This window comes from Leptodactylus fuscus, chromosome 8 (assembly GCF_031893055.1).
Source record: "Leptodactylus fuscus isolate aLepFus1 chromosome 8, aLepFus1.hap2, whole genome shotgun sequence".
In the NCBI taxonomy this organism is placed as follows: domain Eukaryota; kingdom Metazoa; phylum Chordata; class Amphibia; order Anura; family Leptodactylidae; genus Leptodactylus; species Leptodactylus fuscus.
In genome coordinates, this window is record NC_134272.1 from 43,095,874 (window position 1) to 43,113,094 (window position 17,221).

Sequence of the window (17,221 nt, forward strand, 5' to 3'; positions counted from 1 at the left end):
TAAAATTACATTGCCAATGAGCAGATGTTCCTGTGACCACAGAATGGCAAGCGAACAGTCGCAAAAGCTCTACCCTGGTTGAACATTTCAGTTACTTGAGAAGGCAGGTAACTTGTGGAAGCCATTATAACTTTTCCAAAGTAACCGGTCCAGGTGGTTGGTTCCTCTGCAGGCCTATAAAGTAGAAATAGAAAAAAACAAACAAAAAAAAACAAAAACAAAAACAATCACATTACTACTGATGTCAGGCAAAAGCGCTGAAGAGAAGAGTCCAGGGAAAGGGAGTACAATTTTTATTTATTTATTTTTTTTAATGTTTGGTCACCTCTCCTGGGCTCAGCTTATTGTAATAATAGTTGTGAACCTCAAAAATTTCAGGTTCAGAAAATTCTTTGGGGCCACTATGGAATAATATACTGTGCGGAGGGGCCAGTATGGAATATTATTCTGTATAATTGTTTTTTGCACAAAAATGCAGGAAGTTTAAAAAATAAAAATAAAAATGCATGCATTTTTGTACAAACATGCACCATGTGAACACAGCTTTACATCAAACTGAAAGCACCAGTAGCCTAGGACTGGATGCAGCTATAGCTTTATCCAGATACAGTGCGAGTCACCACCCTAACCGTGCTGCACATGTACATTCATTGCTCATAGCAGAAAACACATATGTCCACAGGCAACTCGTGGCATCACTTCTGTTTTATGGTTTCTAGTATATATGACTATAGTATAGGAGTTGTCAGCCTTACAATTATTGCGAAGCAAGTACCTCATCTTTGATTTATCAATTGGCACACCATACAAAAACGGTTGCCTACAAGAGATGAGCGAACAGTGAAATATTCGAGATTCGTTTCAAGTAGAGCCTCAATATTCGACTACTTGATCGAATATGGAATCCCATTATAGTCTATGGGAAAAAATGCTCGTTTCAGGGGAACCACTATTCGACTAAAGGTGAGTCACCAAGTCCACAAATAGCAGAAGGAGAGTGTTTAGGAGGAGCGCTGCGCAGTTAAAGCACACGGACCCCATTATAGTCTATGGGGTCCGTGCGCTTTAACTGCACAGCACTTGCAGTTGCGCTGATAAAAAGTCAGTTCCCTCTTAAACAGCAAGCTGGCAGCTCTCCTGACTAGCAAGGACGAACCTGCTTCAGAACCAGCGTTGATTTGCCGCAGGCTCGTCCTTGCTAGTCAGGAGAGCTGGCAGCTTACTGTTTACGAGGGAGCTGACTTTCTCATAGGAATGAATTGACCAGCGTTAATTGGCCAGTGTACAGCATTCGTCTCGTCTGTAGGAGGCAGAGTCTAAAATCAGACCACAATGGAGACTGCTGTGGTCCGATCTTAGACTCCGCCTCCTCACAGAGGAGCCTCCAACAGAACCTGCGTTGATTGGCCGAATGCAGTACACTGGCCAATCAACGCTGGTCAATTCATTCCTACGAGAAAAAGCAAGCTGCCAGCTCTCCTGACTAGCAAGGACGAGCCTGCTGCAGAACCAGCGTTCATTTGCCGAATGCTATACACTGTATAGCATTCAGTCAATCAACACTGGCTCTGTATCGAATATTTACAGCGAATAGCTAGTAGTATTTGATCGAATACGTACTCGATCAAATCCTACTCGCTCATCTCTATTGCCTACCACTGCTCCGGTGACCAATGCAAGGCAAATGTGGCACTTATTTACAAAAAGGCTGAAGTTCTTGCATAGGGAACTCTAGACATTAACTCACAATGCGTGGAAACCGTTTGAAGGAATATACTGAGGAGTATGTAACAGTAAATATTATTTGAAGCCATCGGACTAAGATGCATTTGCAGGAGCAACGTATTTGGTACTAGGTTATCCTACAAAATTACAGTCACTCTCTAATACAATCAGCAATATACAACCAAACCTAATATATAATATAATATAGAGTCAGTGTAGTGCCAATATGAGATTAGCATCCACAACCTCTAACCTTGAGACCCTAGGCGGTTTTTGCCTCAAGCCTTCATTCCCCAAATTTATACTGATATGTTCTGTGCTTGCTTACAGGATGACATCTGCTTTTACACAATGAATACTTATCAGCAACATTACATTGAAATATAAAAGAGCACATATTAAACCTTTAAACATTTTAAACCTTGATAAAATGTGACTCATGTATGCAGTTATTTCTGATACGCAGTGTGCATCCCAAATCACCGGCAAAAAAGACCTGCAAGTGTGACTTTTCTGTCCAGTGGTTTCAGTTTCAAAAGGACAGACCCCATACAAATCCCATTATAGTTAATGGGGTCTGTCAGGCTCTATATGTGACCGCTGCTGTAGTGGTCCACCTAGATGTTGTTCTGATCCTCCGATGGACCAGAATAACCAATTTGCTGATGACAGTATCAAATGTAACCTGTGACGAATTGTTCCAGTAAACAAACAAAACAGAAACACAGAGTTACATACTTTTCCTTGACTGTTTCCAATTTGAATATATGTACAGTCTCTGTGTTACTTGACGCAGAAAGAAATGTGCCATCCATGCTGAATGCCAGTGAAAATATAGTCACACACCTAAAGACAATAAGAAAAACGTAATTGAAAATTAAAATGACAATTGTGTAACCAAAGTTTTCATGTTTTGCGATTTTGAATACCATTATCACTAAATTCTTGCATATTTAATGCTGAAACCAATACAAATAACAGAATTCGAATATCTGATATTTTCAGCAAGATTCAGGCAATGATTGATTCGTAGCAATTTGTTATTTTGACTAACTACTTTGTGACTGATACAATTTATATTTTTTTAAATACAAATGGAAGGCTTTAGTTTTCATCATATACATGTGAATTTTCTTCATGTATATCATGATCATACCCAATGTATATACATGGAAATCTGAATCGATTTTAATGCAGATTTTCATTTGAAGCATAATTTTAACGCAGAATCTGCATCATATACATGAGAATTAACATTAAGAACCACCTGAGGAGGAACATGTAAATTGGCCATCTCCACTGGTAGCCACAGCAAGACCACCGCTTGCCCTCCTAATGAAATGTTAGGACAAATACACTGTTCTACAGATGGGTAAGTGGGCCAGTGAAATCCACTTTGGGATCCGTAGCCTCAATCTTCCTGGATTTCTCTCCTGAATTGCAGCAACAATAGACCTCTTAAACCCAGGCGAAGCTCCATCCGCGGGAGCTACAGATACCCTACTCTATTGACGACATGGCTGGAATTCAGATCTTCACCAGTCCATCGGATGCATACGATAGGCTTTCTAAAATGGACAACCTCTCAAGACGATGATTGTGTCATGTTATTACTCCACCATGACCTAGTCACTTATTTCAAGCTGGTTCCCATCCTGAACTTACTTCTACTGCTTACAAGATTCAATGTTGGCCGTCTGGCTACAGCTACATGGCCATTATGTGTGTCTCACACCTTGCCTTGTTTGCAGTGACTCTCTTTGTATTTTGTCTGAATAACACTTAGGACATGATGCAGCAATGAAACTGCTTCTATTCAGAATCCCGATAACAGAACTTCCTGGTCGAGCCTTGGATGACAATATCTACAGATGTTAAAGAATACAGACTATTCTGCATTAGGTAATCAATCCAGTGAATGTCTGGCACACAAAGTTAAACAAAACCCCTCAGCCTCTCCCAGTCTATATATTTGGACCACTCTGGCTACTGCAATAACCACACTTGAACTTATATATACTCTCCAGAGGAGCTGGACTTTCAATTTCCTGCTCTCTCCTGAGGCTGGCACCTTGCTGGATGTCTTCTTTTCAGTGGATGAGATAATGATATGCATGGCATCCAGGGCCAAGGGGAAGGCCTTGGGTCTGCACAGCATCCACAGGAGACATGGCAATATCTTATCTCCACAGCTACATTTTATGTTTGGAAGGGTCTATCAGCCTTTTCCTCCTTTTCTGCCTGATACTGCCATTGTAGTTATTCTTAACCCCTTAGAGACACAGCCCAAAAGTGACTTAAGGACCAGGCCTCTTTTTTCAAATCTGACATGTGTCACTTTAAATGGCGATAACTTTGAGACGCTTTAACTTACACAAGTGATTCTGAGATTGTTTTTTCGTAACACATTGTACTTCATGTCAGTAGTAAATTTTCGTTGATAGGTTTTGTCTTTAATTATGAAAAAATAGGAAATTTGGTGAAAATTTAAAAAAAAATGCAGTTTTCAAACTTTGAAATTGCAAGCCTTTCAAATAGAAAGTCATACTACCCGAATTTTTTCATAAATATAATTAACCATGTCTCTGATTTATGTAGCAATCAAATTTTAAGCACCCTTTAATTTTTTTCAGATATTATAAGGCTTACAAGTCAAGCAGTAATTTTCCAAATTTTCAAGAAAATTTCCAAAACACATTTTTCAAGGGACCAGTTCAGTTCTGAAGGGAACTTGAAAGGCCTCTCTAATAAAACCCCCCAAAAGTCACCCCATTCTAAAAACTGCACTCCTGAAAGAATCTAAAACAGCAGTTAGAAAGTTTCTTAACCCTTTCAGCATTTCACAACAATTAAAACAAAATGGAGGTCAAATTTACATTTTTCAATTTCTGTCACTAATATATTCATTTAGCCCTAGAATTTACACATTTACTAAGGTTTAAAGGAGAAACTGCACCCCACATTTTGTTACACAATTTCTCCCAAACACGACAATACCCCATATGTGCTGGTACCCTAATGTACGGGCACACGGTCGCTCTCAGAGCGGATGGAGCACTAATTGGATTTTGTAGGCCAGATTTTGCTAGAATATTTTTCAGGCGCCATGCCCCGATTGCAAAGCCCCCAAGGTGCCAAAACAGTGGAAAACCCCAAAATGTCACCCCATTTTGGAAACTAGACCCCTCAAGGAATTTATCAAGGGGTATAGTGAGCACTTGGACCCTACAGGTGTTTCACAGATTTTTTTACCATTGAGATGTGAAAATGAAAAATTACTTTTTTTATAATAAAATGTCACTGTAGCCCCAAATTTTTCATCTTCACAAAGGGTTAAAGGAGAAACTGCACCCCACATTTTGTTACACAATTTCTCCTGAACACGACAATACCCCGTATGTGCTGGTACCCTAATGTACGGGCACACGGTTGCTCTCAGAACGGATGGAGCGCTAATTGGATTTTGTAGGCCAGATTTTACTAGAATACTTTTCAGGCACCATGTCCCTTTTGCAGAGCCCCCAATGTGCCAAAACAGTGGAAACCCCCAAAATGTCACCCCATTTTGGAAACTATACCCCTCAAGGAATTTACCAAGGGGTTTAGTGAGCCCTTTGACCCTACAGGAGTGTAACAGAATTGGCCCAACAAAAGGAAAAGTGACATTTTTTGCTATAAAATGTAGCTTTAACCCCAAATTATGCATTTCCACAAGGGGTTAAAAAAGAAAATGCACCCCACAAATTGTCAAGCACTTTGCCCCAACTACAGAAATGCCTCATATGTGGATGTAAAGTGATGTATGGGCACACTGTAAAGTCCAGAGCTGAAGGATCGCTATTGGGATTTTGGAGGGCAAATTTAGCTGAAATCTGTTTCAGGCACCATGTTGCATTTGGAGAACCCCTGAAGTGCTAGAACAGTGGAAACCCCCCCCCCCCAAAACGACCCCATTTTGAAAACTAGACCCCTCAAGGAATTTATCAAGGGGTTTAGTGAGCACTTGGACCCTACAGGTGTTTCACAGATTTTTTTACCATTGAGATGTGAAAATGAAAAATTACTTTTTTTCCAATAAATCGTCCATTTAGCGCCATATTTTTAATTTTTGCAAGTAGTTAGAGAATTAAGAGCCCCCCACAGTTTGTTACACAATTTCCCCTGAACACGGCAATACCCCATATGGGATCATAATCTGCTGTATGGGTACATGTTGGGGCTCAGAATGGAAAGAGCGCTATTTGGATTTTGGAGGGCATATATTGCTGGAATAGTTTTGAGGTGCCATGTCGCATTTGCTGAGCCCCTAAAGTATCAATACAATAGAAACCCCTCAAAAGTGACCCCATTTTAGAAACTACACCCGTCAAGGAATGTATCAAGTGGTATTATGATTTTGAGACTAAAAATGCTTCCCAAAAATTGAAATTTTTAAAGAAATATGCCATTTTGGTATCCAATGCATTGCACCCACTTTGTGTTGTCAGAGACCTGCACTCCTAAAACTATTAAGTGGGCCTTCCCGAGGGGCAAAAAAAAATTATATATGTGGGTATAAACTGCTGCTTGGGCGCACAGCAGGGCTCAGAAGGGAAGGAGCACTGCGCTTTTTAGCTTTTGGGGTACAGATTTAGAGGGACTTCCTGGGCGCCATGTTGTTTTTGCAGAGCCCTGGAGGTGCCAGTAAACTGGAATTCCCCAAGAAGTGACCCCATTTTGTAGGGGAAATTTTAGAGTCTCTGCAAAAGTGCCATGGCATCCAAAAACCAAACCGTCTAAGTCTGTGCTCCAAAAACCAAATAACCTTCTTCCCTTCTGTGTCTGGCTGGGCCCTAATATCAGTTTATACCCACATATGACATTACGTACGTTATCCGGGGTACACCAGTGTCATATATGTGCCCTAATATCAGTTTATACTCACATATGACATTACCCCGGTTACACCAGTGTCATACATGTGTCATACATGTGGCATAAACTGCAGTTTGGGCACACAGCAGGGGGCAGAAGGGAAGGAGCGCGATGCAGCTTTTGGAGTACAGATTCAGATGTTTGGTATCTAGACGCCGTCATGTTTGTAGAGCCTGTAAGGTACCAGAAAAGTGGATTCCCCAAAGGAGTGACCGCAGTTTGAAAACTGCACCCCTAAAAGAATTTATCAGGGGGTGTAGTGTAGTATTAGTATCCCGGACGTGACTGCACAGCGGATGGCGAAGAGGGAATATATAAGCGGTGCGGAGGACATTGCAGACACTAAATTCCCTACTGTACCCCCAGTAGCTCCTATGATTGGGGGAGTCACACTGGGGTCACTTTGGGGGTCACTTCTGGTATATTTTCCCTCATAAGCTGTAAATATAGGGTGTCCCCTGATATTCGCTTGCACAGCTTATACATTCCCTGCCTGCCGCACCCAGTTGTGTTCTAATGATTTGGCGATTTTGCGTGATTTTGTCTTCACATTGGTAGAGGCTATATTTTCTTTATTTTTCTGCTGACGTGGCCATATAAGGGCTTGTTGTTTGCGGGATGCGATGTATTTTGTAATGACACCATCTTGGGGTGCCTAAAACTTACTGATTACATTTTATTAACTCTTTTTTTACTGGATTTAAAAGAGAAAAAAAAATCAATTCTGGTATTGAGTTTTACCTTTTACATTTTTCGCCATGCAGCGTACAGTATAAGTAACATGTGACCTTTATTCTGCGGGTTGGTACGGTTACGGCGATACCTCATTTATGTTATTTTTTTATGCGATACTAAGTCTGCAGAACAAAAACACATTTGGGGACATAAATCAGTGATTTTTGCATCGCCATCTTCTGAGAGGCGTAACATTTTTACTTTTCGCTTGACAGTGTTGGTTGAGGGCTTATTTTTTGCGGGACAACCTGTGCATTTTATTGGTACTATTTTGGGGTGCATATGACTTTTTGATCACTTTTTATAGCACATTTTGTAAGGTGAGATGGCGAAAAATCACTACTTCCGGCGGGTTTTTTCCGTTATTTTTTACCGCCGTTCACTGTGTACATTAAATATTGTTTCAGTTTTGTTGTACAGGTTGTTACGGACGCGACAATACCAAATATGTATTGTTTTTATTAATTTTTTGTGTTTTTTTTACATAATTCATTTTTTATAGAAAAAAGGGATTTTTGGGACTTTATAACTTTATTAATTGTTTTCAAATACTTTTTTTTTTTTTTTTTTTTTTACACTTTTTTTTTTTACTTGTTCTTGTGTCCCTATGGGACACATGGATCAGTGAAGATTGCATCACTGATTCTCTACTCTAGACTGAGACACAGGCTGCAGTGACAGCCTGCACGTGTCTCACTCTAGACACAGGAAGTGAGCTGTGCGGACGGGACAGCTCACTTCCAGAAGACGCCGGGAGCATCACCAGGTAAGTGAGTGCTCAGGGCTGTCTGGGGTCACTAACCAGACCCCAGACTACGTATTACAGATACCGGCACCCCCCGATCTCGGTCTGGGGGGTGCCGGCGGGGGGGGGAGAGATCGCGGCACCCTTTGTTTGCGGTGGTCATGTTTGACCATCGCAATCAAAGGGTTAAAACCTCCGATCGGTAAAAGTACCGACCGGAGGTTATGGAAAAGGGTGATAGCTGTCAGTAACAGCTATCACTCAGTTCCGATTCCGCCCGCTCAGCTAGTGAGCGGGCGGAATCACCATGACGTAATATTACTTCATGGTGCGCGAAGTACCTCGCGTCCATGACGTAATAGTACGTCAAAGGTCGCTAAGGGGTTAAAGAAGATTTCATGGCCTCACGAAAGCTTTTTTTTTTTTTTTCCTTTAACTGATTTTTATTGACATTTTTAACAAAATAAAGAAATAAGTACAAAGGCAGCGGCCAAAACATTAGACAACAGTCAGCGCAAAAAAACGGTTAATAGAGCCGCAAAGGCGGAATAACAGCAAACCAGTAACAAAAACATGGGGGGGGGGGGGGGGGAGACTGAAAACACTGAGGAAAAAAGAGGTGTAATGAGAGGGGGGTGGGGATGAGAGATCAGAGACCATTAGTAGAACAATAGGAATCCCAAGGTGCCCATACAGCTTGGAACGTCTCCACAGTATTGTTCAAGAAACTGTAAGGGTCTCCAAGCATTTAACGTCCTTATTACGGGCCAGGAGAAAGGGGAGTGAAGGCGGCTGGGTAGACTTCCACTGACGGGCTATGAGGGATTTAGCCGCAGTACAAACATACAGAAATAACAAGGACGAAGTTTTGCTCAGAGGGCGCGGAGGGAGGTAAAGGAGGTAGACCAACAAATCCAGTGGAAGAGCATGAAGGAGTACATCCTCCAGCAGAGACTTAACCTCAAGTCAGAAAGGACGAATCAAGCAGCAGTCCCAGAAAATGTGACAGAGAGTCCCCAGGCCAGAGAGGCATCTCCAACAGACCGAGGGAACATTGGGATTAAGGGTGTGGAGGAGAGCCGGAGTATGATACCATATACACTCACCGGCCACTTTATTAGGTACACCTGTACAACTGCTCGTTAACACTTAATTTCTAATCAGCCAATCACATGGCGGCAACTCAGTGCATTTAGGCATGTAGACATGGTCAAGACAATCTCCTGCAGTTCAAACCGAGCATCAGTATGGGGAAGAAAGGTGATTTGAGTGCCTTTGAACGTGGCATGGTTGTTGGTGCCAGAAGGGCTGGTCTGAGTATTTCAGAAACTGCTGATCTACTGGGATTTTCACGCACAACCATCTCTAGGGTTTACAGAGAATGGTCCGAAAAAGAAAAAACATCCAGTGAGCGGCAGTTCTGTGGGCGGAAATGCGTTGTTGATGCCAGAGGTCAGAGGAGAATGGCCAGACTGGTTCGAGCTGATAGAAAGGCAACAGTGACTCAAATAGCCACCCGTTACAACCAAGGTAGCCAGAAGAGCATCTCTGAACGCACAGTACGTCGAACTTTGAGGCAGATGGGCTACAGCAGCAGAAGACCACACCGGGTGCCACTCCTTTCAGCTAAGAACAGGAAACTGAGGCTACAATTTGCACAAGCTCATCGAAATTGGACAATTGAAGATTGGAAAAACGTTGCCTGGTCTGATGAGTCTCGATTTCTGCTGCGACATTCGGATGGTAGGGTCAGAATTTGGCGTCAACAACATGAAAGCATGGATCCATCCTGCCTTGTATCAACGGTTCAGGCTGGTGGTGGTGGTGTCATGGTGTGGGGAATATTTTCTTGGCACTCTTTGGGCCCCTTGGTACCAATTGAGCATCGTTGCAACGTCAAAGCCTACCTGAGTATTGTTGCTGACCATGTCCATCCCTTTATGACCACAATGTACCCAACATCTGATGGCTACTTTCAGCAGGATAATGCGCCATGTCATAAAGCTGGAATCATCTCAGACTGGTTTCTTGAACATGACAATGAGTTCACTGTACTCCAATGGCCTCCACAGTCACCAGATCTCAATCCAATAGAGCATCTTTGGGATGTGGTGGAACGGGAGATTCGCATCATGGATGTGCAGCCGACAAATCTGCGGCAACTGTGTGATGCCATCATGTCAATATGGACCAAAATCTCTGAGGAATGCTTCCAGCACCTTGTTGAATCTATGCCACGAAGAATTGAGGCAGTTCTGAAGGCAAAAGGGGGTCCAACCCGTTACTAGCATGGTGTACCTAATAAAGTGGCCGGTGAGTGTATATTATACTATACACACACTATAAATATATAGTATCGGTTCATAGATTGCAAGGTATTGTGATGTATCAGTTTGTAAAACTTTATTTCATCTATTCAGATTTTCTTGTATATCTTTAGAATACTTAGAATATTCTATTTAAAGTACCTTTTCATTCCTCGCCTGAGCTCAAACAGTTTCTGACCTTCTGGAATGGAAAAAACACGAATCACTGTGCCCTGTGGATAAAAGCGTTGTGTTAAAAATGGTACATATCCAAAATCCATATTTTAGGGGCCAGTTTTGTTCTGAAGGGTTGTTTAAAGGCATACAAGCTTTATAAAACAGCATGAAGAAAGTTCCTTAACTCTTTAAGCCTGTCACAGGAATTAAAACTAAATGGAGGTGAAATTCAGAAATTTCATTTTTTCTTTCATTTATTTTAAATAAACCTTACTGAAACTTAATAAACTGAAACTACCGTTTCGAATAGTACTCTCTCATCTCTAGAGAGGACCTTTCATGTGCTCAGGCACATGCGGCTTTATATATTGCTAGAAAGCCAACAGTGCGGCACCAATCGATGGCCAACAGTCTCTGCCCACTGTCAGAAGGGCGTTCCTGACAGTCTAGCTGGGCTGAGAGGAACCACCCCACCCCCAATAGTACTCGTCCATATCCCTGTACTGTCAGAGTGGGCTTTCCTTGCCACCCAGCGATGGCACTGACCTGTCTCAACTTTCTGGCGGTATATAGAACCGCATGCGCCTGTGGACATGATAGGTCCTCTTTAACATCTGTGACAGTCTCGGTCGCCGTGTCCGCTGTAAATTGACAGAAGAAAAATTCCTGCATGGAGGATTTTCTTCGCCATTTTCAGGTTTCTAATCAATGGGGGTCTGTCAGACTGTGTATTATTGAGGTTTTAGCAGTTCACCTATCTGGACCCGAACAACAAAGAATCTAGAATAAGTTTCAAAAGTCTATAACTTATTGACTAAACTTTATGAACTTTCTTAGGGAAATTTAAAAAAAAAAAAAAAAAAGCCAAAACACAAAAACAAACACCAAATCAATTCTAGCATTGCTCCTTAACATTCTAGATTTGTTGTTGGGCACCGTAACGCAAAACTTTACATATAATCTAAAGGTCAGTGTGATTGCAACAAAACTTGATTTGTGGGATTTTAAGATTAGAGATGAGCGAGTACTGTTCGGATCAGCCGATCCAAACAGCACGCTCGCATAGAAATGAATGGACGTAGCCGGCACGCGGCGGGTTAAGCAGCCGGCCGCCGTCAAAGCGGAAGTACCAGGTGCATCCATTCATTGCTATGGAGCATGCTGTTCGGATCGGCTGATCCAAACAGTACTCGCTCATCTCTATTTAAGATTGTACTAATTTAAAGGGGCTCTATCACTAGGAAAAGTCATTTTTAACTAATCACACCTTTGCATAGCCTTTAGAAAGTCTATTTCACACCTACCTATAGTATGTAGATTGCCTCAATGGTTTCTGAATAAGTCCGTTTGTATTCATATGCTAATTAGACTGGTGCACGATAGATTGTGCACACCTCCCCTATTGTTTTCTATGGGAGGCTGCTGCTGCTGATGATGTCTCAGCTTCCTGTTTGCTTCACACATAGAAGATAATAGGAGAGAGGAGGCTGCTGGGAACTTCCTGAGCTGGCTGGAAGCTCATTAGCATATTAATAAAAACGGACTTATTCAGACACCACTGAGGCAATCTACATACAAAAGGTAAGTGTGGAATAGACTTTCTAAAGCCTATGCAAGCATGTGTTTAGATAAAAATGACTTTTCCCAGTGATAAAGCCCCTTTAAAAATCAATTGGTTTTTGCCATCTTCTGAAAGAACTTTTTCAATTTTTTAGTCTACAGAGCTGGTTGGGGGCTTGTTTTTTGTGGTACTTTTTGGAACTACTACCATTTTGGTAGATATATTTTCAACATCACTTTTTATTCCATTTTTTGTGTGGTGAGATGGCTTAAAAATTATTAATTCTGGGGGGACGATTTGATTTATGGTATGGATTGTTATGGATGTCACAATAACACATTTGTGGCCGGCGCCCCACGGGACGTAAATGCCGTGGAGACGCTGCGGGAAAAATCGCAGCGTTTTACAGTGCAAGCAAAGGGGGATGGGATTCAGGCGAATCCCATGCTCACTTTGCGCAAGAAATCACAGCGCAGACACACTGCGAATTTCAAAGCCATTGCGGCTTTGCAAATCGCAGCATGTCAATTATATCTATGGAAACGCCAGCGGCTTTCTTGTAGATATAATGTTAAGAGAAAGTCCACAGAGGAAAACTCTGAACTTTCTCTTAAAAGCGCTGCGGAAAGAACCGCAATGTATTCACGTAGCGGTCCTTTCCGCAGTGCTTTAGCGCTGCGATTACAGCCCGTGGGGCCTTAGCCTGTAGCATTTTTTTTTTTCAAATAAAAGCATTTTTATAGGGGAAGGCTTTAATTTTTCCAGACAAAAGAAAAAAAAAAATGCAACACAAAACGTGACAGAATGGAAAATGGAAGCACTGATAACTTGCAGTGCTGGAGGCCTTGGTTTGAGTCCAGACAAGGACAACATTTGGTGTTCTGTTTTACACATTAAAATAATACAACTAAGAACGGATAGACCAATTAGAAGTCAATAGGCCATAATACAAAATGAATTATTAAACAGATATCCTAGTACCTGCAAAAATGGAAGCCATGATATTAATTACACAAAATATTTTAAAATGCTATGTTGCAAACATGAATATTACCTTTTCTGAAGCTGTTGCCAGTTTTGTGCCACTTGCATCAAAAGCCAAAGCTGCCAGAGGGCTATTATGGGCGGGAATCATATTAGCTGCTCTCTGTAAAGTGTATAAAAGCAAAAACATTGCAAAAAAACTTTGTTTTCTAAAATAAAAATAAATAAAAGTACATACGTAAAAATAAGAAAAGTACGGCAATAAGTGTGAGTATTCACACAATGTTACGCTCCGCCCATTCTGAACGTAAAAGTTTTTCAGACTGAGCGTGTAAAAACAACGTATACTCTGTGTGAAGGCGCCCTTAGATACACAGTGGATCCTGGATACGCAGAGACATCAAGTGAGTGTTAACTTAGTTAATCCATAACCAGGTACAATTGTAGTGAAGACTTATTGTCATAACACATGATAGGCTGTTATGTTCCTCCAGATCCCAGAAACAGCACAAATACTATTGATAGTAGTGCAAAACTAATTATGACTTATTGAGTCACATTGTCTCTAACTAGGAAAGCATTTGATAAGTCACAGATTCTGTCCACAGGCTATGGATGGCATTGACAAGAGAAAAATAAGCTCTAACAACTGTAAATAAAAAAAATAAATAAAAAAAATTGCGTTTAAAAGATTCAACCTGCAAAACTTTACGACATTCTAGGGCTGGGCAATTATGACAAATTAAATTTTCAATTAATTGAGCGTTTTACCTAGATTTCAACTAATAGCGATTACTTAGGACACACATACCCCTTCTCATGTGTATGTATGTGTTGTGCAAACCTCGCAAGGTTCGCGCGGCGGTTTAAAGGGGGTTGTCCCATCTCAAGGATCCTATCTATACTGCTAGTTTATGTGGATTTAAGACTTTTCCTAAATACATTTCTTAATGCTTTGTTTGGCTGCTGAGATTATTCACTTCATTGTTTACACTGCATTTCCATAACCAAGGACCTGGGGTTATCTGCCAGCCTAGGACAAGGCGGGGAGGGGGAGCAGAGTTCTCGGAGCAGCATGTATTTCTGAGCTGTTTCTCTCCAGCTCTTCCAGTTATCAGGTCTGCTAATTGAATTTTGCTGATAAGGGCTGAGACAGGGAGTCTGTTACCTCTGTATGTAAACACAGACCTAAAAGTGAGTTCCACGCTGACTGTCCTGTAGCATATATGTTTAGGATTCTCATCACCTTACAAATCCAGCTCTGCTACATCAGCTTCATATTGTGCATCTTCCAGTGATCCTGTGCTAATTTATTTACAACCATCCCTCATTACTGACTGCAAACATGTACTGCTATGAAGAGAGCTAGCAGAGCTGGCTTTGTCTGTGAGATAGCAAGTGAAACCCCACCCACCAATTTACCAAGAAAACCAGGAAGTGAACAGAGCATACAGCCTGCTAGTTGAGAATACCCTTTAATTCAGCCTAAACTATATGAATCTATGCATTAACTGTATTAAACATATATTAAAATTTATTAAAGGGGCTCTATCCTTGAGAAAATTCAAGTTTCAATGAGCACTGTCTGCTATGTGTGCGTGTGTGAGAGCAGTGAAGGCTGATGAGTCTGATGAGTCATCAGCAGCCTCCTCCCTTCTCTCACACACACATAGCAGACGGTGCTCAGTGAGACTTTTGGTCGTCGTTGCTGACTAATTAGCATGTGAACAAAAGGGGGCTAATTTAAAAACGAGTGAGGGGATTAACATACCTATTGTATGTGTGGAATAGCCTTCCTAAAGGCTATGCAAGTATAGGTTTAATGAAATAAAAAAATATGTATCGATACATAAAATGGATGAAATAAACACAAAAAGATGTCAGACATATGGCAGAGGTATAGGTGTAATGCATTAATACGATCGTGCCACGTTAGACCTGAACTCAACAACAGAGAAGCATAAAACTGTAAGACAGATATGGTATATACTGTCCACATAAAAGTTGTGATGTTAACAGTCATATTGCATCACAAAAAGTCAGGAATGAAGGTTTAAAATATATCAGAGATCACCTCAATTTGTAAAATATTATAGGGGAATTATGTTCGGACTATATATATATATATATATATATATATATATATATATATATATATATATATCCTGTTTTCCCGAAAATAAGACATCCCCCAAAAGTAAGGCTTGGGGGGAGGTTTTGTTAAATTGCCTAATAAACCGCTGGAAGCCTCGCTAATTTCTGCTAAGCCCCACCAACCACTTCCACCACCGTGACCAACAGCAGCACCAGCGCTGCTATGAAGATGGGGAAGGTAACTAGCATACCTCCCCCCACCATCACCTCTTGCACCACCTACAACCGGCAGTCATGCCGGCATTCCGTTAAGGAAGCGCCGGCATGACTGCCGATTGTCCCCCGCCCCAGCCACTCCATAAGATATCCCCCAAAAATAAGACAGGTCATATATTTTGGAAGATAATTTAATATAAGACACTGTCTTATTTTCGGGGAAACAGTATATATATGGTAAGTAGCAACATCACCCGACGACCTCGTTAGAGACCCCAAATATAGAGCCCAAGAACAAATCCGAGTACCCATATCACAATAAAGACCTCAGCCTGATCATGAAAAATATTGCCACATACTCATGTACAATTGTAAATAAAGTGTAGCCTATGCCCGCTGACACCAAAAGACTCACATTTCGGCTGCACCTTAGTCCAGGGGTGTTGTCCTAGCCCTAGTAAAGTACAGGTAAAGGCTGGCAAATAATACAGTAACTTGTGTGTACAATCTGATTTTGTAATTTTTCGATTAATGGCCCAGCACAACTTCATTCCGTAATTCCTTTACAGACCTTCTAACATCCAGTTTGCCACCTGACTGCAGTTTGAGACCATTTCCATGTGATCACGCCCCTGTCAGTAAAACGTGCTATTACTTGTCTGCATTCAGAAAGCTGCTGCCTTAGTTCACAGTTTAGTTTTTCCGTGTTGTTAACCCGTGAACCCCATAAACTATAGTGGGTCTGTGTGGTTTCCGCCCAAAAAGGGTGAAAAATGTGGAGAGTAAAGCGCCGCTTGCAGCACTTTTCTCTCCGCATCTTTCATGCAGAGAGGGGAACGGAATTCCCGAACGTAGTGCAAGTGCTGGTGTGAAATGTCAAGTTATCCTTATAGTTATATATCCATCACTCACCAAGTTAACAGTGTCAAAGACCTGAACTTCTCCAATGGTAGCACTCCCAGGATATGCCAAATAGCAGTTATCTCCATTAATTGACAGGGAGCAGAGGCCTTAAAAACAATACATGCACAAAAGAGGAAAAACAGATCAGTGGTGGATTAAACTTTATTCACAAGTCATGCAGAAACTATATGTTTAGTGAAATATTACGCTAAAATCCAGTAATATAAAAGCAGAAAAAGCTCTAAAAAAAATAAATAAAAAAAAAATCTAAATATATATTATAGATAGATAGATAGATAGATAGATAGATAGATAGATAGATCCTCATTTGTTGATACAGGAGTATGTGACTGTCTTTAAGAATAACATGAATTGTGAGAACGGCATGTCCTTTACAAATAGTTGACTATTGTATAGTTCGGGATCCACAGTTTTGTATGGGCTACAGCCACGGATGTTGCACAGTTTATTTTACCTGTTGACCCTTTAAGGACCAAGCTTTTTTTTTACCCCCCCCTTCCCCCATAAGTAGCACATCATTCACAGTAATGTTAGAGACTAGACTTTTATCCCATATACAGTCCTATGAAAAAGTTTGGGCACCCCTATTAATCTTAATCATTTTTAGTTCTAAATATTTTGGTGTTTATAACAGCTATTTCAGTTTGATATATCTAATAACTGATGGACACAGTAATATTTCAGGATTGAAATGAGGTTTAATGTACTAACAGAAAATGTGCAATATGCATTAAACCAAAATTTGACCGGTGCAAAAGTATGGGCACCTCAACAGAAAAGTGACATTAATATTTAGTAGATCCTCCTTTTGCAAAGATAACAGCCTCTAGTCGCTTCCTG

At 41.0% G+C, this 17,221-nt stretch overlaps 1 protein-coding gene across 1 annotated transcript in view; it reads right to left on the reverse strand.

Moving 5' to 3' along the window:
- The window catches only part of WIPI2 (WD repeat domain, phosphoinositide interacting 2), a 36,945-nt gene that overhangs the window by 6,763 nt on the left and 12,961 nt on the right, over window positions 1–17,221 (reverse strand). Inside the window, exons 5-9 of the mRNA XM_075285062.1 lie at window positions 16,370–16,467; window positions 13,218–13,310; window positions 10,588–10,658; window positions 2,464–2,571; window positions 10–174 (exon numbers count right to left, since the gene is read on the reverse strand). Coding sequence (XP_075141163.1) covers window positions 10–174; window positions 2,464–2,571; window positions 10,588–10,658; window positions 13,218–13,310; window positions 16,370–16,467 — 535 coding nt within the window. The remainder of the gene's footprint in view (window positions 1–9; window positions 175–2,463; window positions 2,572–10,587; window positions 10,659–13,217; window positions 13,311–16,369; window positions 16,468–17,221) is intronic.